This window comes from Ictalurus punctatus, chromosome 3 (assembly GCF_001660625.3).
Source record: "Ictalurus punctatus breed USDA103 chromosome 3, Coco_2.0, whole genome shotgun sequence".
Taxonomy (NCBI): domain Eukaryota; kingdom Metazoa; phylum Chordata; class Actinopteri; order Siluriformes; family Ictaluridae; genus Ictalurus; species Ictalurus punctatus.
The window spans coordinates 32,500,509-32,520,287 of record NC_030418.2 but is presented as its reverse complement, the minus strand read 5'-3'; the positions used below and the strand labels follow the sequence as shown (position 1 = coordinate 32,520,287).

At 41.1% G+C, this 19,779-nt stretch overlaps 1 protein-coding gene across 4 annotated transcripts in view; it reads left to right on the top strand.

Moving 5' to 3' along the window:
• nr3c2 (nuclear receptor subfamily 3, group C, member 2) overlaps positions 1–18,027 on the top strand; it is a 120,495-nt gene extending 102,468 nt beyond the window's left edge. For all 4 annotated transcript variants that reach the window (XM_017464001.3, XM_047153850.2, XM_017464000.3 and 1 more), the window contains 2 exons: positions 8,040–8,197; positions 12,095–18,027. In XM_017464001.3, coding sequence (XP_017319490.1) covers positions 8,040–8,197; positions 12,095–12,250 — 314 coding nt within the window. In that variant the 3' untranslated portion in view covers positions 12,251–18,027. The remainder of the gene's footprint in view (positions 1–8,039; positions 8,198–12,094) is intronic.
• The last annotated feature ends 1,752 nt before the right edge of the window (positions 18,028–19,779 follow it).

Sequence of the window (19,779 nt, the reverse complement as noted above, 5' to 3'; positions counted from 1 at the left end):
ACGCACGCCGCAGTCCGTAGAGAGAACGGCGGATCGAGGCCTGGGAAAACGCGTCACTCAAGATTTGGAGTTTGGAGCTCTGCCACAGGCGACAAAAGGATCAAACGCAGCAGAACGATAAAACAGAAAACAAACTCAAACATGCAAATGCCAAAGCAAACGACGCTGAGAGAAAGAAAAGTAAAAGTAAAACACCGAAAGACAAACACATGCCAAAGAAAAAAAATAACTAAATAAAATGCATGCGGTGTAAACAGAGAACTATAAAATTGTAACTATAAATAGATTTTTTTTAAAAAGTATGATGTGTCATTCTTTAACAAATACAAAATGATAAATGTTGGCAAATGGCTGTGGTATTAGAGGAGTATTACTGAAATATAATAACATCACCATGTTGGTTTTCCATCCATACATCCATCCATCCATTTTCTGTACCACTTGGAGCCTGGAGCCTATCCCAGGGAACTCTGGGCACAAGGACAACCCGTCACGGGGCATCATCACACACACATTCACACGCTACGAACAATTTAGAGATGCCACTAAATTTTTCTTTATTGAGACCAGGTTAGACCTTCTATAGTCTGTAACACTGATCAAAATGTAGGCTTTCTGGTCAGGAAGCAACTGAACATGCTTGAAGGAGAGTGCCAATTTCCCAGCCCTGTGAAACATGCTGCCTGTAACCGGCTAAATTCACACCGCATTTACAAGAAGAGAGGAATTCCTTCCCTCTCGATAAACCCTCAGAAACGCGTCACTGTGAATCAGCGTACCATCGGCGCCCTTCATCCCTGTAACGTAGCCTCGTCTCTAGAGATAGCAGTCGAGGCCGATCGGTTCAATGAATCTAGTCAATCCCGTCTTCTAACACGTACAAGGTCACGCACAAACGCGAACGCGTCATGTCACTGGGTTCAGGAGCCGTGCGTACCGGTTCTACAACTCTTTCACGAAAACAAAGTGCCAGCAGGTTCATTATTTCAGCAGGAAACTCAACCCAGGGAAATACCGTCGATGAGTAAGTGTGTAGCGTGAATACAGTAGAGTGAATGTGTCGCGTCAGGGTTCACACGGTGCAAAAGTCAAATCAAGTGGCTTTTATTGTCATTCCAACCATATAGAGCTGGTACGGTGCACAGTATAACGAAACAGCGTTCTTCCAGGACCACGGTGTTACGTAAAACAACACACTAACCACACGAGACCGCAGAACTAAATAATACCTAGACATTTTTACATAAAGCGCACATGCTAACGTGTGCTAACAGCACAAGACAGTACAGTAAGTACTAAAACAGGACAATAGGTAGAGTAAGTGACAGAGTAACGCCGAACAGTACGCTGTTCTAGTGTGGAAGTGTCCGATATAACATAGTGCAAAAGAATAACAATGTAATAAAATAAAAATATATATTTTTTAAATGCTGTGAATGTAAAAATAACCCACGATTGGTTAGTGTCACTGTGATTGACAGGGGGAACCATGTAATGCCCCTCCCACCCAGACAGCATGGCTTCGCCTCCTTGACTCCCAGCCACTGATGGCTGTAACGTTGTCAGGATTCGACGATGAGAGGACGAACGCTATGTATCTCTCAGAAATAAAGGAAGGAATGAAGTGTGTCAGTGAGTAAGGAAAGACATATAGATGGAAGGAATGAAAGAGGAAATGGAGGGCGAGTGAGTGAGTAAGGACGGAAGGAAGCAAAACCGTGAATACAGAATGAAGGAAGCGAGTGAGTGACTAAGTACGGCAAATACGGCAGGAAAATGTTGAGAGGAAGAAAACAAGAAAACAATGAACGATGGGATGGAAGGAGGCAAGGAATTAAGAAAAAGTAAGGAATGAAGGAAAGTGAGTGAGTAAGCAAGCAAGGAAGGATGGAAGGAGAATGTGAATAAGATAGGAAGTGAGTGAGTGAGTGAGTGAGTAAGGAAGGTAGGATGGAAAGAAAAAAGCAAGACTGTAAATAAGGAAGGGCGTGAGAGAGTGAGTAAGCAAGTAAGGAAGTAAATAATGAAGGAAGGAAGGGGGTGAGTGAGGAGCAAAGGAGGAAAGAAAGGACTGAATGAAAGAAGGAATGAAGGGAGTGTGAAAGGAAGCAAGGAAAAAGGAAGGAAGGAAGGAAGGAAGGAAGGAGAACGTAAATAAGAAAGGAAAGAAATTGAGTGAGGAGTCAAGGAAGAAAGAAAGGAGTGAAGAAAGTGGGTGAGTGAGTAAGGAAGGAAAGCTGGAAGGGGAATGTAAATAAGGTAGGAAGTGAGCGAGTAAATAAGGAAGGGAGGATGGGGAGGAGAAAGCGAGTACGTAAATAAGGAAAGACACGAGGGAGGGAGTGAGCGAGCAAGTACGTAAGGAAGAAGAAGGGAAGGAAAAGAGGGAGTGAGGAGCAAAGGAAGAAAGACAGCAAGGAAGGAATGAAGGACGTGGGTGTGGGAGTGTGGAAGGAAGGAAGGAAGGAAGGAAGGAAGGAAGGAAGGAAGGAAGGAAGGACAATGTAAATAAGAAAGGAAAGAAATGAGTGAGGAGCAAAGGGAGAAAGAAAGGAGTGAAGGAAGGAAGGAAGTGGATTAGTGAGTAAAGTAAACAAGGATGGAAGGAAGGAAGGAAGGAAGGAGAATGTAAATAAGAAAGGAAGTGAGTGAGTGAGAAGCAAAGGAAGAAAGAAAGCAGGGGAATGAATGAATGAAGAAGGAAATGAATGAATGAAACCAGATTCATTAAAATGATAGTGTGGGGGGTTTTTTTTTGGCCGTGAGGTGCAATGATTTTCATAATGAATGCAGTATAACATTAAAAACATACTCATGGTTCATTATAGAAAATGTGGAACCCTGAACATGAGTGATCCGGAACACTTCCTGCTCTGACTCTGTGTGTGTGTGTGTGTGTGTGTGAGTCAGGTGAAGTTTGAACTGGAGTTCTCATAGCTCGGTTATTTCTCCTGATCCTCTGAAGCTCTTCCCGAGAGCCCTGCTGTACTTAATAAAATCCAGCCAAGCTTCAGGCTGCGGTCCAACTGCTGCTTTTTTCTCTCCACTTCCCTCAAACAGGAGCATTTGGGGGGAAGGAAAGAGAGGAGGAGAGGCTTAAGAGGTCGGAGTGAGCGTGACTCGACCGTCCAGGCTACGTGCTTTGGACGTGAATAGTTGCTGGAATTGACAGATGTCTCATTCCTGCTTGAAAATTTGTTTCTTTCCCCCGTTTATCTACAGTTCACCATCAGAAATGTCAAAAGAGATCGCATTCATAACGCTCGTATCAGATCCTTTCACCTGACTTGGGTCAGTCTTCATGACAAGAGCTAATATTAGACAAACGTTTGCACAGTGAGATGGTTTGATAACAGTGGTTATGAGTCGAATGTTTCCCAGGCTCACGCTCGGCCTCGGGATATGAAGGTATAAAGTATTCGCCCCCTGGTGGCAGCCGTAAGGCAGTCGGACGGAGTGGTGAGATCCGGTGGAGTTATTATATCCACCCTGAAGATGATTATTTTCCTACACCGGCATGCCCCCAAGTCATTTATTCCTCATATACCAAGGCAACTTATAAATTGTTACAATTTTACATTTATTAAAGAATGACGCTTCATACCTTTTATCCATTTATCATTAATTTTATGTCTATATTTGCACATACGGTATGTTGTAGAACGTCTCCTCAAAAGCCGCTATTCCTCTCTCTCTCTGTCTCTGTGTGTCTCTCTCTGTGTGTCTCTCTCTCTTCGATTTAACAAGACAAAAAAAAAAAAAAAAACATGACCCTTTCACTGGTTCACCGGTTAGTCTTCCTTGGACCACTTTTGGTAGGTACTAACCACTGCATACCAGGAACACCCCACGAGATGATAATAATAATAATAATGAGTCTTTATTAATCACATATATGTTACAGCACAGTGAAATTCTTTTCTTCACATACCCCAGCGTGTTAGGAAGTTGGGTGAGGCAGAGCGCAGGGTCGGCCATGATACAGGAGAGCCTTGTTCAAGGGCCCAAGAGTGTCAGCTTGGCAGTGCTGGGGCTTGAACCCCCGACCTTCCGATCAGTAACCCAAAGCCTTAACCGCCAATCCACCACCGCCCCCTGCCAAGCTACCACTGCCAAGCTCTGGCGTTTTGGAGATGTTCTGACCCAGTCGTCCAGCCATCACAATTTGTCCCTCGTCAAAGTCGCTCAGATCCTTACAGTACGCTTGCCCATTTTTCCTGCTTCAAACACGTCAACTTTGAGAACAGACTGCTCACTTGCTGCCTGATAAATATATCCCGCCCCATCGACAGGTGCCACGGTAACGAGATAATCAACGTTATTCACTTCACCTGTCAGCGGTTTCGACGTTAAAGCCGATCGGTGTATCGTGAGATATTATATGCTATACTACCGTGACTGTATATTATTCATAACAATGTAAACAGATGCATAAATGGAGGATTAAAAACAAAAAGTAATCGGATTTAGACTGGCATTTCCTGTCTAGTCACACAAGTCGGACATTTTCAGCGTCTGTAAAAGCCACAATTGAATCCCAAATATCCAGCGTTGGCAAGGCGTCAAAAAATAAATGACTTCCAGTCGACACGCTGTTTTGCTGGAAAAAGTCAAAATGGGCTTCAGACTATTTTTTTTTTAAGAGAGCTTTCTGATGGAGAACCTGTAGTCACGGCGTAGATCCAGTCCCTCACCTCTCAGCGTCGTTAACTCAGTCGTTAAAGATCTGCTTCTGTTTAACGAGATAAAAACGAATACAGCTTTATTAGATTATTTGTATCGCGTTCCAATAATAGAAATATCTTATGTTCAGAAAGCAGCAGGAGGTCGTCGTGCACACGTGATAAAGCAGTGTACTAATTGAGATCGTACCGAGCGTTAGTCATTAACAGATGACAACAATTAACAACGCATGTCAGGGGTGAACGTACGCCACAGTTTCCATTAATTATCTCTGTCAGAGATTTCGAAAAAACGAAGCAAATGGCGGGAACAGATGTTCAAACACGTTTCGATTTTCTACAAGGATTTCTCAAACATCTAAAAAGTGTATTTATCCGAGTCGAAGCGGTGTATCAATACGTTTGATACCACAGCTCAGCTGAGGAGGGGTTCATTCGTTTCCTACAGCCGCGGCTCTAATACGACGGCGGTTCTAATATGCTATCGTTTCTATAGTAACAACGTATACGGGGCCTTTTGTTTGTTTTTTTTACGCCGCATAAACGAATTTACAGACGTGACGTCGTTGATACGGTGAAGTTTTCTGTAAGGAGATTGTAAGGTTTATTTCGCGTTTATGGAAGGAGTCTCCAGTGTCAGAGCTAACCGACTGTTTATAGCTGCCGGAACGTAAGCGAGAACGAGAACAGACCCGTTCCGTATCATTAAACGTAGCTATAAAGCGATTAGAAACGTATGATGTCATTCATTACTAAGTGAAGGGATTTGTCATCGTTGGCACATGGGCGTGGGGTAAAGAGGAATAAAGGATGTTAGAGCATGCAGTTAGTGGAAAATAATAAACTTGGTGATAACAGTAACCCCGCTTCACATCAGACAGGATTACACGACAGCATTACTGATTATTTTCCTATAACACCATGCCCTAGTCTGGACTATAAAATCAGAAAAGATCCCTTTCCACTCCGGACCCAGTTTCGGTAATGGTCTCACGCTATATTATTATTATTATTATTATTATTATTATTATTTAATCTACAAAATATACCACGTTTATGTGTAATGTTGTGTAACGTCAGTTGGTCACAGGTTCCTCTTCATACAGAGCGTTGCCTAATAGAGCTCTGGCAGCGCTGACAGAAAGAAAGGGTGAAAGTGAAATAAATAACCCGTAATTTTATAACTTCATATGATGGCTAGCCATCACTTTCTGTTCGCCCGAGCCCTAAGTACCAGCTGGAGGCTAATGGTGCTGCGGGTTGTGGGTCAGTGGGAGAGAAGAAAACAGCACAAGAGGCGAGGAGGGGTTTAACATATTCCTGTCAATCAGTGGAAGGAACACTCAGACGATCAAATCTCTGCAGGAAGCACACACACACACACACACACACAGAGACCTGGTGTACGTTTAGCACTGAGATATGATTTAAAATACACGTGGCACTTTAAATAAATCCCTTGGGGATTTGAACAGCACGAAATGAGGCCTGTGTAAGAAATACTTGCTGTAAAGCAAACTGACTTAAGAATCAAACTAAAAAGTGTCTTCTACATGGCTTCTGTTTACGTATTAAAGCTACGCTACATCCCGAAGCACACCTTATTCACTATATACTAGTAAACTACTAGCTAAATAGCTAACGAATCTCCCCCTTTTTATAATCGTGTCTGAGAACAGCAACCGCGTTACGGATGCAGATCCAGAAAAGTATTTCAGCAGAAAGAATCAAGGACTTGAAAAAACAAACACCGTAGCACCGGTGATGAACAAAACCGGCTGTCGTTCATGGACATGTAAGGTAAATTACGTAAATGATTTAGCTAAAGGCAGCTCAATAGCTCAGAGACTAGCTACAGGGTTAAAGACGTTACATCAGAAAAGGGAGAGTTTTCAGATTTCATCATTTATTTATTATTATTACTATTATTATTTATATTTACCCTCTCTGATCTGATTAGCGAACTGACAACATGACTTGTTTACAACAACAAAATGTTTACGTAACTGGACGTTTACAGACGTATTTAAATACCCCTTGGGCATTCCCAAAATGCACGAGCTGTAGTGTGCAAACAATTCAAAGTCTTATCATCGGAATCTACAATCCACTGTAACCTGTAAACTCTTAAGCTCTAAAAATCATTTATTGGACCGTTGATGTATCTTTAAAGCTTTAATCTAAAGCAGGCGTGGGCAATCTTATCCGGGAAAGGGCGGGTATGGGTGCAGGTTTTCATTCCAACCAAGCAGGAGCCACACCTGAATCTACTGAAAGACAAGATCGACTGATTAAACAGGTGGAGTCAGGTGTGGCTCCTGCTTGGTTGGAATGAAAACATGCACCCACACACACCGGCCCTTTGCGGATAAGATTGGACACCGCTGATTTAAAGGATACTTAAACATACATCTAATACGCATTCCCAGGTAAAAGATAGTAAAGGGAACCAAAAAAATACCAGTGACAAAGAAATGTGCAGTTTGGTACCTTTCTTTCCTTTACTTAGAGGCAAGCTGATTGTTTACAGCTTTTCATTGCCCTTTTCTCCATGCCTCCGCAATGCCTCTGATTGATTTCCCCTCTCTTCTCAGCTTCAAAATGGCGTGCTTTTCTCCCATAGACAGCTCGCTGGTCTTCATGTCGGTTTAACCTTTTTAACAACAAATTCAATCTTCACAGGCGAAACCTAGGGGTCTAACCAAGAGTAGATATTCAAAGCTATCAACTGTTTAAACAATCAATTAAACAGGGCACACCCGGGCAGCAATAATTACCTATCAGTCGCATGTTCCAATACTTTTGATCAGTTGACAAATGTATGGAGAAAACAATAGAATTCCAATACTTTCCGAGGGGACTGTATATTATGAAGAAATCAGACGAAATATGACCGGATCACTCTTATTTGTTGTAATGTGCACTAATTCTCCATGATATCAGGTTCTGATCAACGCGTCTGGATTTTTGCCGTTCGAGAAACATCGACAACGATGAATAGCATCACGCATTATAAATACAAAGCTCTCAGTCATCTATTAACATAAATATTGAACCGTTTCACTTGCGTTGCTGAAAAAGCAGAACATCTTTCACATTTGAATAAGGACAGACTTCAATTATCTCCTTCAGAAATATTCAGGTCACTCCAATGTTCAGCCCAAACTGACAAACTTCAGCATGAGGGAGAAAAGAAAAAAAAAAAGAAGAAGAAAAACTTCAGGCTGCTCTGAAAGAGTGGTGCATCTCATCAATGGCACTGGCACCGAGTGTGCTTATTCATGTGTTGGAGGAGTAAGATCATGGTGGTGATATGTTTAATGTTCTGTATTGATGCCTTCCTGTGCTGTTTAACAGTGCCCAAGGATGGTCTGAAGAACCAGGCTGCGTTTGAGGAGATGAGGGTGAACTACATCAAGGAGCTTCGGCGTTCCGTTGGCAAAGCAACAAACAACTCGGGACAGACGTGGCAGCGCTTCTTCCAGCTCACCAAGCTACTGGATGTCATGCATGATGTAAGCAGAAAACAAAAACATTGACTACAGCAACAAAGCTCCGTCATTATCAACCTCGACGATCAATATGATAGAACAGGTTCCAGAAAGGCAGTTCGTGAAGAAGTTAATCAGATAACCTGTAATGGTTCACTTCAATCAAACAATACCAACATGAAACATTAGTAAAGTTAGCGTTTAAGCCGCCGCACGGTGGCTTAGCGGTTAGCACGTTCGCCTGACACCTCCAGGGGCGGGGGTTTGATTCCCACCGTGGCCCTGTGTGTGTGGAATTTGCATGTTCTCCCCATGCTGTGGGGGTTTCCTCCAAAGACATGCAAGGTAGTCTGATTGGCGAGTCCAAAGTGTCTGTAGTGTATGAATGGGTGTGTGAGTGTGTATGTGATGGATTGGCTCCCTGTCCAGGGTGTACCCCGCCTTGTGCCCGATGCTCCCTGGGATAGGCTCCAGAGTTCCCCGTGACCCTGAAAAGGATAAGCGGTATAGAAGATGGATGGATAGCACTAAAGCCCAAGGCAAAAACAAAAAGAGCCACCATTGGTACCAAATGATAGGCTACTAAAGAAAAAAGAAAAAAATTATGGTTGTCCAAGATGGCCATCCCTCCTCCCCCCCCCCTCCATGTCTACAGTGTCCATCCATCTTCTACCGCTTAATCCTTCTTCAGGGTCACGGGGAACCTGGAGCCAATCCCAGGGAGCATCTGGTACACCCTGGACAGGGTGCCAGTCCATCTACAGTGTATACTATAGAAATAATACTGTGTCCGAACATCAGTTGCAATGTTCTGTGACATCACTGGAATAATTACTGTAGCTTGAGGCAGATATTTCTAGATAAAACATCCTGAGTGAGAGATACGTTAGCTACATTAGCACTGTCGCACCAGTGCTAATCAAAAGGAACAGAAATCAAACACCAAACACATCTTGGCTAATTGACTGCAAAGGGAACTCAGAATGTGTGTGAGTTTTTAACAACACGTCCCTTTCATCCTTTCGGGCATAAATTATTATGATACAGATTTTTAGATGGTTTTACTAAACCAAAATGACAATTATTTAAATATAACAAAAAATAGCTGCTGGTTATAACATTATATATAAAAAACAATATAACTGCTGGTTATATATATATATATATATATATATATATATATATATATATATATATATATATATATATATATATATATATATATATATATATACACACACACACACACACAGTGGCAAGAAGAAGTATGTGAACCTTTTGGAATGTCATGGTTTTCTGAATAAATTTGTCATAAAATGTGATCCGATCTTCATCTAAGTCAGGGGTATTGACAAATATGTGTCTAAAATAATAACACAAAATAAATTCCGATCCCTCATGTCTTTATTGAACACGCTCATACAACATTCAAAATGGCAGTGGAAAAACTAAGTAACCCCTTGGCAGCAATAACCTCAACCAGGCGCTTCCTGTATCTGCGGATCAGACCTGCACATGGTTCAGGAGGAATTTTAGCCCATTCTTCCTGCAGAACTGCTTTAGCTCGGTCATATTCTTTGGACGTCTCGTGTGTATGGCTCTCTTCAAGTCATTCCATAGCATCTCTATAGGGCTGAGGTCTGGGCTCTGACTCCGCCACTCCAAAAGGCGGATTTTGTTCTTCTGAAGACGTTCTGTTGAGGACTTGCTCCGGTGTTTTGGGTCGTTGTCCTGTTGCATCACCAAACTTCTACACCGTTTCAGCTGACGTACAGACATTCTCACATTATCCTGAAGACTTGTCTGATATACTTGGGAATTCATCTTCCCCTCAATGATTGCAAGCTGGCCAGGCCCTGATGCAGCAAAGCAGGCCCAAATCATGACGTTTCCTCCACCATACGTTACGGTTGGGATGATGTTTTCATGATATGCCGTGCCCTTTCTACGCCAGATGTAGCGCTGTGTGGTTTTTCCAAATAGTTCAATCTTAGTTTCATCGGTCCACAAAACATTTTGCCAAAACCGCTGTGGAGTGTCAACGTGCTCTTTTGCAAACTTCAGGCGTGCAGCAATGTTCTTTTTAGTAAGCAGTGGCTTCCTTCGTGGTGTCCTGCCGTAGATACCCTGCTCGTTCAATGTTTTACGTATTGCAGACTCATGACCAGAGATGTTCGCCAGTTCAAATCGTCGGCTGTCATTCGGGGTCGTTTCTCTACCTCACTGATGAGTCTTCGTTGTGCTCTTGGTGTCATTTTGACTGGGCGCCCACTTCTTGGTAGAGTAGCAACAGTCCCAAAGTGTCTCCATTTGTAGAATGTTTGCCTAACTGTAGACTGGTGAACTTCTAAAGTCTTCGAAGTCACTTTGTAACCCTTGCCAGCTTTATGTAAATCAACCATTCTTGATCGTAGATCCTCCGAAAGCTCTTTTTGGCGAGGCACGGCTCACATAAGCGTGCGCTTCTTGTGCAGAGCAAACTCCAAAAGTTTGAGGGGTTTTTATCCGTCAAAGTAGCTGTAGTCCACACCTCCCAACCCAAAACCTGACTCCAGTTAGCTTTTTTCGAGGTCATTAACTCAAGGGTTCACATACTTTCTCCACAAGCACTATGAGGTTTTTTTTTGGTTGTTCTCAATAAAGACATGAGGGATCAGAATTTTTTTTGTGTTATTATTTTAGACACATTATATTTGTCCATACCCTTGACTTAGATGAAGATCAGATCAGATTTTATGACAGGTCTAGTCAGAAAACCATGACATTCCGAAAGGTTCACATACTTCTTCTTGCCACTGTGTGTGTGTGTGTGTGTGTGTGTGTGTGTGTGTATATATATATATATATATATATATATAAGATTAAAGTAAAGCAAATATGAGATTATCATAGCTATTTCTTGACATTTTTTAAAAACTAATTTAAATTTTTGTATTATATCGGTGGATCATGTCGCTTCTTTCTAGTAAAATTACAGAGATTATCTGCCACTGGACCCAGACTATTTCAAGCTTGAAATTAGTTTTAAAAACGTCTAGAAATAAGTTGAACAATTTGATTTACTGTAATACTATAATAGCAGATGCTAGATAAATTAGACAGTATTCAAGATATTTTATCTCGATATCTTTTGCAGTGCCAGTGTAAGGAATTTACAAACATTTGAGGTTCACACTAGCTAAAAAAATAAAAGCTAATAATTTTTTTTGAAAAATCGTATCTAGTGATGATATCATGAACAAAGAAAGTGATCTAATATTTTCAGTACGATATTATTATACAACAAAGGTCATCAAACCTACTTCGTGACGTACTAACTCGTTCCAAGCTTAAAATGGTCTTATTGGTATTCTATTGGAAGAAAACGTCCCTTCTTTCTAGAAATAAATGCTTGAAATAAGATCAGATGCTATAATGAGATATATGCACATATATAATGTTGTTTGTTTTGTTTTTTTTAACCAACTAGATTGATTGTGCAGTTTAGCATATAATTTACATACCGTGTTTAAGAAAATGCAAATAATATTTATTATAGCCTGAGTTTTTTGGGGTTTTTTAAAAAAAATAAAAATAAAAAACGTGATTAGACCTTTTCTGTGTAGAAAGTTTAAAGAGTAACGCCTGAGCCGTGCTGCATCCGTCACCGTCCGCCATGTTGGATTGCGAGGAGCAATTCCTAATGGAGTAATAAATATCAGGATAATGATGTGTATAGCATTGGAGTGGTTTGGAAGTGCTCTACATTTCATATATTTCTAAAAACGGCGTTAAATCAACCCTAGCGAAAGGGTTGAATCATTACTCCGTCCAGCAATTGCAGAAGAAACCGAGGCTTTCAGTAATTTATAACAAATTTTCCGTTATAATAATAATTATCGGCTAAATCGATCTAATCACGCCTTCTGTGTATCACTGCAGCTGGTGGGAAACTTGCTGGACTTCTGCTTCTACACCTTCCGCGAGTCTCAGGCTCTGAAGGTGGAGTTTCCCGAGATGCTGGTGGAGATCATCAGCGACCAGATACCAAAGGTGGAGTCGGGCCTCACGCACATCCTTTACTTTCACAAGAAGTGACTGGAGATGACGAAAAACAAAACAAAACACCACCAAGCGATGAAGAGACGAAGGAACGAATGAGAAGCCGAAGAGAGGACAGCAAAACTCTCAGAAAGAAAGGGAGAAAGAAAGAGAAGGCCACGTAGGCCAGACCAGCTTGCTATGCACAACGTCAGGCACTAGCGGAGGCTCAGATGTACGTACGCCAACCTAAATCCCCCGTGCAGGGACAGACGGAGAGAGAGTCGAGTTGTCTGTAGCCAGCCAGTGAACTTTAGAGTTCATTTCTCCTTGTCCCCCAAAGACAATGCTGACTATCTATGGATATGAAGCCATATGTTTCTTTGGTAAAGCTGTAGTGCACAGGTACAAGTGTATAAATAATACTAAAACACAGATGTATACGGAGACACGGTAACGTCCTCGCCTCTACACTCTACATACAACCTGCAATGAAATACTGAGGCATTTATATTATTTAACTCATCTCAACACTACACATACTTACTCTTTGGATTTACAATTTACAGAAAAAAAAAAAAATCTTTAAAAAAAAAAAAACCAAAACAAAAAAAAAAACTGTCTATAGTATATTTCTGTAGCAACTGTATCACCATTAACAGGTTTTATTTAGATTTTTTTTGTTTGTTTTTTTGGGGGGTTTTTTTGGACAAAAACAGAGGCGAGAGCTACATTTTCCAAAAGGGCTACACTAGGTAAAATCTGAAAAGTGTGTCTAATTGGTGTGTATCAAACCACAACGCAGCGTGCACTGGCTTTTACCCTCGTTTAAATGAACAGAACAATCAAACCTGAACTGATATGCAAGCCCTTCTTATTTTCAAAAACGAAACTAACGAGAATGTTTTTGTAGTCTTTGGGTACAGATGAGGGACGGAGTAATTACATCCCTAGCGTAGCGCTTTGAAAAGAAAAAAGAAAAAAAAAAAAAAAGAACTGACTAATGTGATGAATTTTGGGGGGGGAGAAAAGAAAAAAAAAAAGCACAGAAGGCCTTTGTTTTTATGATCTTGAGGTAAACGAGATGCTCACTTCACCGCTCTGGGAACCGAGTTTCTATTTCACTTCACAGACGACGCGGATGCTGAACGTTCCGCGAGACCGTCCGAGCAGAATCGAGTCGCGTTTAGCCGCCCACGTTGTTGAGATTTATTTATTTACTCGTTTTTAAAATACACTTTTTAAATCTCTTCATCAGCCATTCTTTTATTCTCTGTACAATCTTTTGCTCCAGATGTCTCCAAAAGGCTGTCTCGTGGCAAGCCAGACAGAAAGACTATTAGGCGGGGGAGAAAAAAAAAAAAAAAAAAAAATGTGCATCTCCAGTCAAATAGACTGAACATTTTATAATGTGCTCCTTCGGAGTAAAATCAGTCCCTCCGGGAGTTTTGTGATCGCGGGAATTATGGCGAAATCGTCCGAACGGCACTATATTCGGAGGATCTTGCAATTTTTTTTTCAAAATTACTGCAGATTTTCTGCAGATTTGAGCCCAGACGTGTCAAAAATGCAGCAAAACCCTGTACAGACAGTGAAATGAATCTCTGTATTATCTGTATTATCCACTCTGTAGTGTGTCTGTGATTACCAAAGACAGGAATATCAATGGTGAATGAATAAATGAATAAATTAAGGTTAGTCAAGACTCACTCGTGATGGAAGTCTAAAGGCTGTTGTTGTGGCGTTAATTAGTTTTAAAGTTTATGAAAAACATATATTTGTAGAACACTTCCGCGATCCCCCCCCCCCCTCCCCCAAGCCTCAAGTCACTGAATCATTTGTTCTTTTCTTTTCTTCGATTAGTTTTACTTCAACAGTCAGCGGTTTTCACGCTACTGTATACGAATACCGCAGAACCTTTTTGGGAACGCGAACGTAACACAAATAACGTTGTAATATTTCGCTCCGATATCGGAAAGGTGTTTGGGGGGGGGGGGGGGGTTGGGGGCGTGGGGGGACTACACCCAAACCCCAATAAGTGGAAAATAATCCTTTAAGGGAAACTGTATCTCTACTAAATTTACCTAAAGCACAAGACTATTTCCTGTTATTTTCAACTGTATTGCGCTCCAAACACAACCAACTCTCCATGCCTTACTACAATTATTCTCGATTTGATTTTTTACATTTTTTTTATATTATATGATACAATTACTGGTACTTATTTAACAGAACTGCTGATTTTTTTTTTTTTTTAATTTACAGGAGTCAAAAAAAAAAAAAACAGAAACCATCACAGAAATTCTAATGGTTTCCACTACAAATACCATTACAAACCATCAGCTGTTAACTATTAAAACCATTACCATTATTGGTCCTTAACGGTATCCACTAGACATAACATGCCGCCAATAGAAGGCAACAGATTACCAGTAGAGACCCACAGGGAACGTTACAGATTCCATTCAAACCAATACAATTCCCCTTATAACCATTTAAACCATTACAAATTCTATGAGGGTTTCTATTGTTTTGTTTTGTTCTTCAGCAGGGAGGTAATCACATATATGCTACAGATTTAAAAAACAACAACAACAACATTTAGTATAATTCGTTGACGAAAAATAAATTGATCACTGACTGGCTCTGCGTAATCGATGTGACGTAAGCCCCGCCCACCATTTTCAGGGCCCAATCAGAATGACCAAAGTGTTCTTTTTTTTTTTTTTTTTTTTTTTTTTTTAAACCACAAATCATAATCTATTCACAATACAGATAGCTATTAAACCAGCTCCCTTACAATTAAACGAACAGTTTTTTAGGTTAACAACAACAACAACAACAACAACAACAATACATAAAAGATGCATTACATGTGTGTACTTACATTAAAAAAAAAAAAGTCTCCTTGGTTCTAACACGGTGCTTTTATTATTCAATAAAAACACTAGGTGTAAGATTCTCAGTAGCTGCACATGCTCACTTTGCTTTAGAAGACGACGAACAGCTCTTTTCACACGCACACAGTACAGCTTGCATACGGTAAACACTAGCATCACTAAACGGCACTACAAGCTACATTAGCCTCCAGCTCCGGGCGTATACACACGTAACCCGGTCACACTGCAGAATAATGTTGCACATACAGTATACTCATATTCTCCACATTTACGTTGCTGTACAGAGGACGAGTCCTTTCATATCCGCTTATAATTAGTCCTCTTGGGTCTTGGGGGGAAATCCTACTGTTTAATGCTTAATAAAACTGTGGAGGTGGAACAGTGATGCTACTGACGGAAGTGAGAGGAAGAAGAAGAAGAAGAAGAAGAAAATAAATAAAAGCTTGAGTTTGTTCTGTAATGCTGTAATGTAAGATAGCGTAAGACAGAGGAGACGGAAGGCGTTCCCAACCGGATTGACACAAACATCTCTACAGACGTCACTGAAATACACACCGATACTAATAATGATGCTGATGATTATTCATTCCTTAGTAAAATCATTGTTGTTTATTATTATTACGTGTGTTTTTTCAGTGATGTATTTGGAGACATGTTTGAGTGGCTCGTCTCCTTCTGTGCCTCTGATTTGCACAGCAGAGATAATGTGACGTCCGAGAGGATCGGTGTGTGTCCAGTTTGTTTCAGTCACATGACTTGTGGGGAGGGTGAGATGGGATAAGGCACTTTTCTTCACATTGCCCTGTGTGTGTGTGTGTGTGTGTGTGTGTGTGTGTGTGTGTGTGTTACATTGTTAGTTTACATGCTCATTGTTGAAGTGTATAATGATGATAAAGTGGGAATATAGAGAAGCCCGGACGTTTCTTTAGACCCAGTCAGTCCCGTGTCGCTTTAACATGTACATACACTGCTACTGCGCTGATGAACGTGAGAAAGTGTGTAAAGGACCTGAAAATAAGTTGTCAAATATTTTCTCCTTTTCTTTTCTCCTTTGTTTTTTTTTATGTTTTTTTTTTTTTAAAAAAAAAACAACAACAACAAAAAACAAAAAAACAACGTTTGCTCCCTGTTTTTTTTTTTTTCCTGATTTCTTTTTTTTTTTTTTATCTATATATATATAAGTACATAAATATATATGAATATATGTAAATGAGAATAAATGTTGAAAGGTTCATGGGATGTATGGCAAAGTATTTTTGAGAGAAATCTATTTTGCTGGTTTTAAAAAAAAAAAAAAAAGAAAGAAAGAAAAGAAAATAGTACTTTGTCTACGGAGACTATACGAGATCTTTTTTTTTTTTTTTTTTTTTTGTAAAGTGAATTGTTTATGCATGCTTTTTGAAGACGTTTACAGTGTATTTAAGAAGGGAAACTGTGCCTTTTTAATCTTGCGTGAGTTACCATTTTACAGTATCTATCTATTGTAAATAAATCAGTGCGTTATTATGTTGCTTTGTATGGAACATTTCTACTTTAACCATTTGTTGGGTGTTGGAAAAAAAAAAAAAATGTTATTGACCCCTTTTCATTTTGAATTTTTATGTTGTCGCCCGTTGTGTGTGTGTGTGTGTGTGTGTGTGCGTGGATGAATTCAGCTCAGTACCCCTGTAAGTATGAGTGATATGAATGTACTGTATGTACGTGTGAGCTGCTTTTACGATCTGAATGTGAGATTGAGTAACCCCCCCCGCTGTTTTTCTTCCCTTTACTTTGCTATATGGAGGGATTCGAACCCGGTGCCGGTGCGTACAGCACGCTAAATTGAAGAAATAACGATCGCCAAACATGATGCCAAACTACGTCATGCTTTCGGTTGCCGCAAATCACTCTGTCATCCAGCGTTCATCCGTGGTAGAACGACCACATGCTTAGTAATGCTTCCTCGGATTTGGATTAGGTCAGAAAGAAAGAAAAAGAAAGGGAAAGGAAATACACACGTTGTGAGATTGTAGAAATCTTCGCGTTGTCTGTTCACACCACAGGAAAGCATTGAAAGACTTAAAGACAAGGAAGTTAAGATACAGAATATAAAATTAAAACAGAGCGACAGAGTTGAATTACGACAACCTCAAGAGATTAAATTCCGTCGTGGTGCTGACAACACACACACACACACACACACACACACACACTCATACTGTTTGGGACTCAGAACCATCCAGAATGTTATGATCTTTCTTCTGTTTCATTTGAGGATTTCACTTCATCTCGCACAGAGGTAGCGCTTAACTGTTTTGTATATTTCTCTCTTTTTTTGACTATAATATTGATACTATGCATTTGTATAAAGGCATTTCCGCGTCTTTCTGCGACGTAAGGGCAACGTGTGTTTCCTGTCTCAGACCACCATGTTAAACACACACAGCTTTTTCTTCTTCTTCTTCTTCTTCTTCTTCTTCTTCTTCTTCATGTCTCTGTGCAGGACTGTTAATGAAGAACAGTCAAAAAGCTCCCTTTTTTATTTATTTATAATTTTTTTTTTTTTTTTTTTGTCCAGTGTGTCAGATGTTAATTTTGGGGGGGAAAAAAAAAAAAAAAAAAAAAAAAAAAAAAAAAAAAAACTAATGCTGGATAATGAGTCCAGCTCCTAGAGACAAAGCCATATCTCCTCCTCCTCCTCCTCTTCCTGCTGTTTGAGATGAAAACCCATTTCCTGTTCATATTGGACTTTCTTTTTTTTCCTGACAGACTTTTTAATTCTAATACTTTGTACACTACCGGTTAGCGAAACTCACTCGACCGTACGGAAATATTCAACATCAGCAAACGACAGATGCAACTAGTTCCTCTAAACTGTATATCTTGATTCAGATATTGCCATAACTGTGTTTGGAGAAATATTGAGGGATTCCAATAAATCCACTAACACCTGCATCATGTGTGAGTCGATATTTTTGTGTGGAATGCTGAAGATCACATGAGCTTTAAAATAAAGTCTTACGGTGATGTTAAAGCCACCAGGAGAGACTGGGTACAGATCCAGGGCAGACCCAGGTCAGATCCAAGATAGATCAAGGACAGACTAAGGGCAGACCCAGGACAGACCCAGTGCAGATCTAGGACAGACTGAGGGCAGACCCAGGACAGACCCAGGGCAGACCCAGTGCAGATCTAGGACAGACTGAAGGCAGATCCAGGGCAGACACAGGACGGACCCAGGACTGACTTGAGGGCAGACCCAGGACAGATCTAGGGCAGACACAAGACAGACACGGGACAGATACAGTACAGACTGAGGGCAGACCCAGGACAGATCCAGAAGAGACTGAAGGCAGATCCAGGGCAGACACAGGACAGACCCAGGACAGACTTGAGGGCAGACCCAGTGCAGATCTAGGACAGACTGAAGGCAGATCCAGGGCAGACACAGGACGGACCCAGGACGGACCCAGGACAGACTTGAGGGCAGACCCAGGACAGATCTAGGGCAGACACAAGACAGACACGGGACAGATACAGTACAGACTGAGGGCAGACCCAGGACAGATCCAGAAGAGACTGAAGGCAGATCCAGGGCAGACACAGGACAGACCCAGGACAGACTTGAGGGCAGACCCAGGACAGATCTAGGGCAGACAAAGGACAGACACAGGACAGATCCAGTACAGACCTAGGGCAGACGCAGGACAGACCCAGGGAGTCAAACAACTGGCAATGCTCTACTAATGTACTGCTCTACTAATGTAATTAATTAGTTCATGTATACAGAATTGGATGAGGCTTGATTAGCTGGAATGGGCTACCATTAACCTGGGTAAATAGATCAAATAAAATAGAAAATAACAATCATTGTTGAGACCAAGTTAGCAAACTGGAATGGCTACCAATAAATTGTGCTAAAAAATGTCAAAAGTTAATTAGAAAGCTGGAAAGAACTGCCAATAAACACGGAAAAAAATAGGTAACTAATCTAAACTAAAAACAAAATCAGCCATAACATTAAACCCACCTGCCTAATACTGTGTAGGTCCCATTGTACCAGCAAAGCAGCTCTGCCCCATCAAATCATGGACTCCACAAGACCTCTGAAGGTGTGCTGTGGTATCTGGGACCAAGACGTTAGCAGCAGTCCTGTAAGTTGTGCGGTGGGGCCTCCATGGATCAGACTTGTCCGGCACATACCACAGATGTTTGATCGGATTGAGATCTGGGGAATTCGGTGACCAAGTCAACACCTTGAACTCTTAGTCATGTTCCTCAAAGCATTCCTGAACAATTTTTTTTTGCAGTGTCTCAGGACGCATTATCTTGCTAAAAGAGGCCACTGCCGTTAGGGAATACCGCTGCCATGAAGGAGTGTACTCGGTCTGCAACAATGTTTAGGTAGGTGGTACGTGTCAATGTAACATTTACATGAAAACCAGGACCTCAGATTTCCCAGCAGGATCTGAGAAGCCCAAACCTGTTCCAGCATGACGATGCCCCTGTGCACAAAGCGAGCTCCATGAAGACACCATTTGCCAAGGTTGGAGTGGACGAACTCGAGTGTCCTGCACAGAGCCCCGACCTCAACCCCGCTGAACACCCTTGGGATGAACTGGAACACCGTCTGCACCCCAGACCTCCTCATCCAGTAGCTGAATGATCACAACTCCTCACAGCCGCGCTCCAAAATCCAGTGGAAAG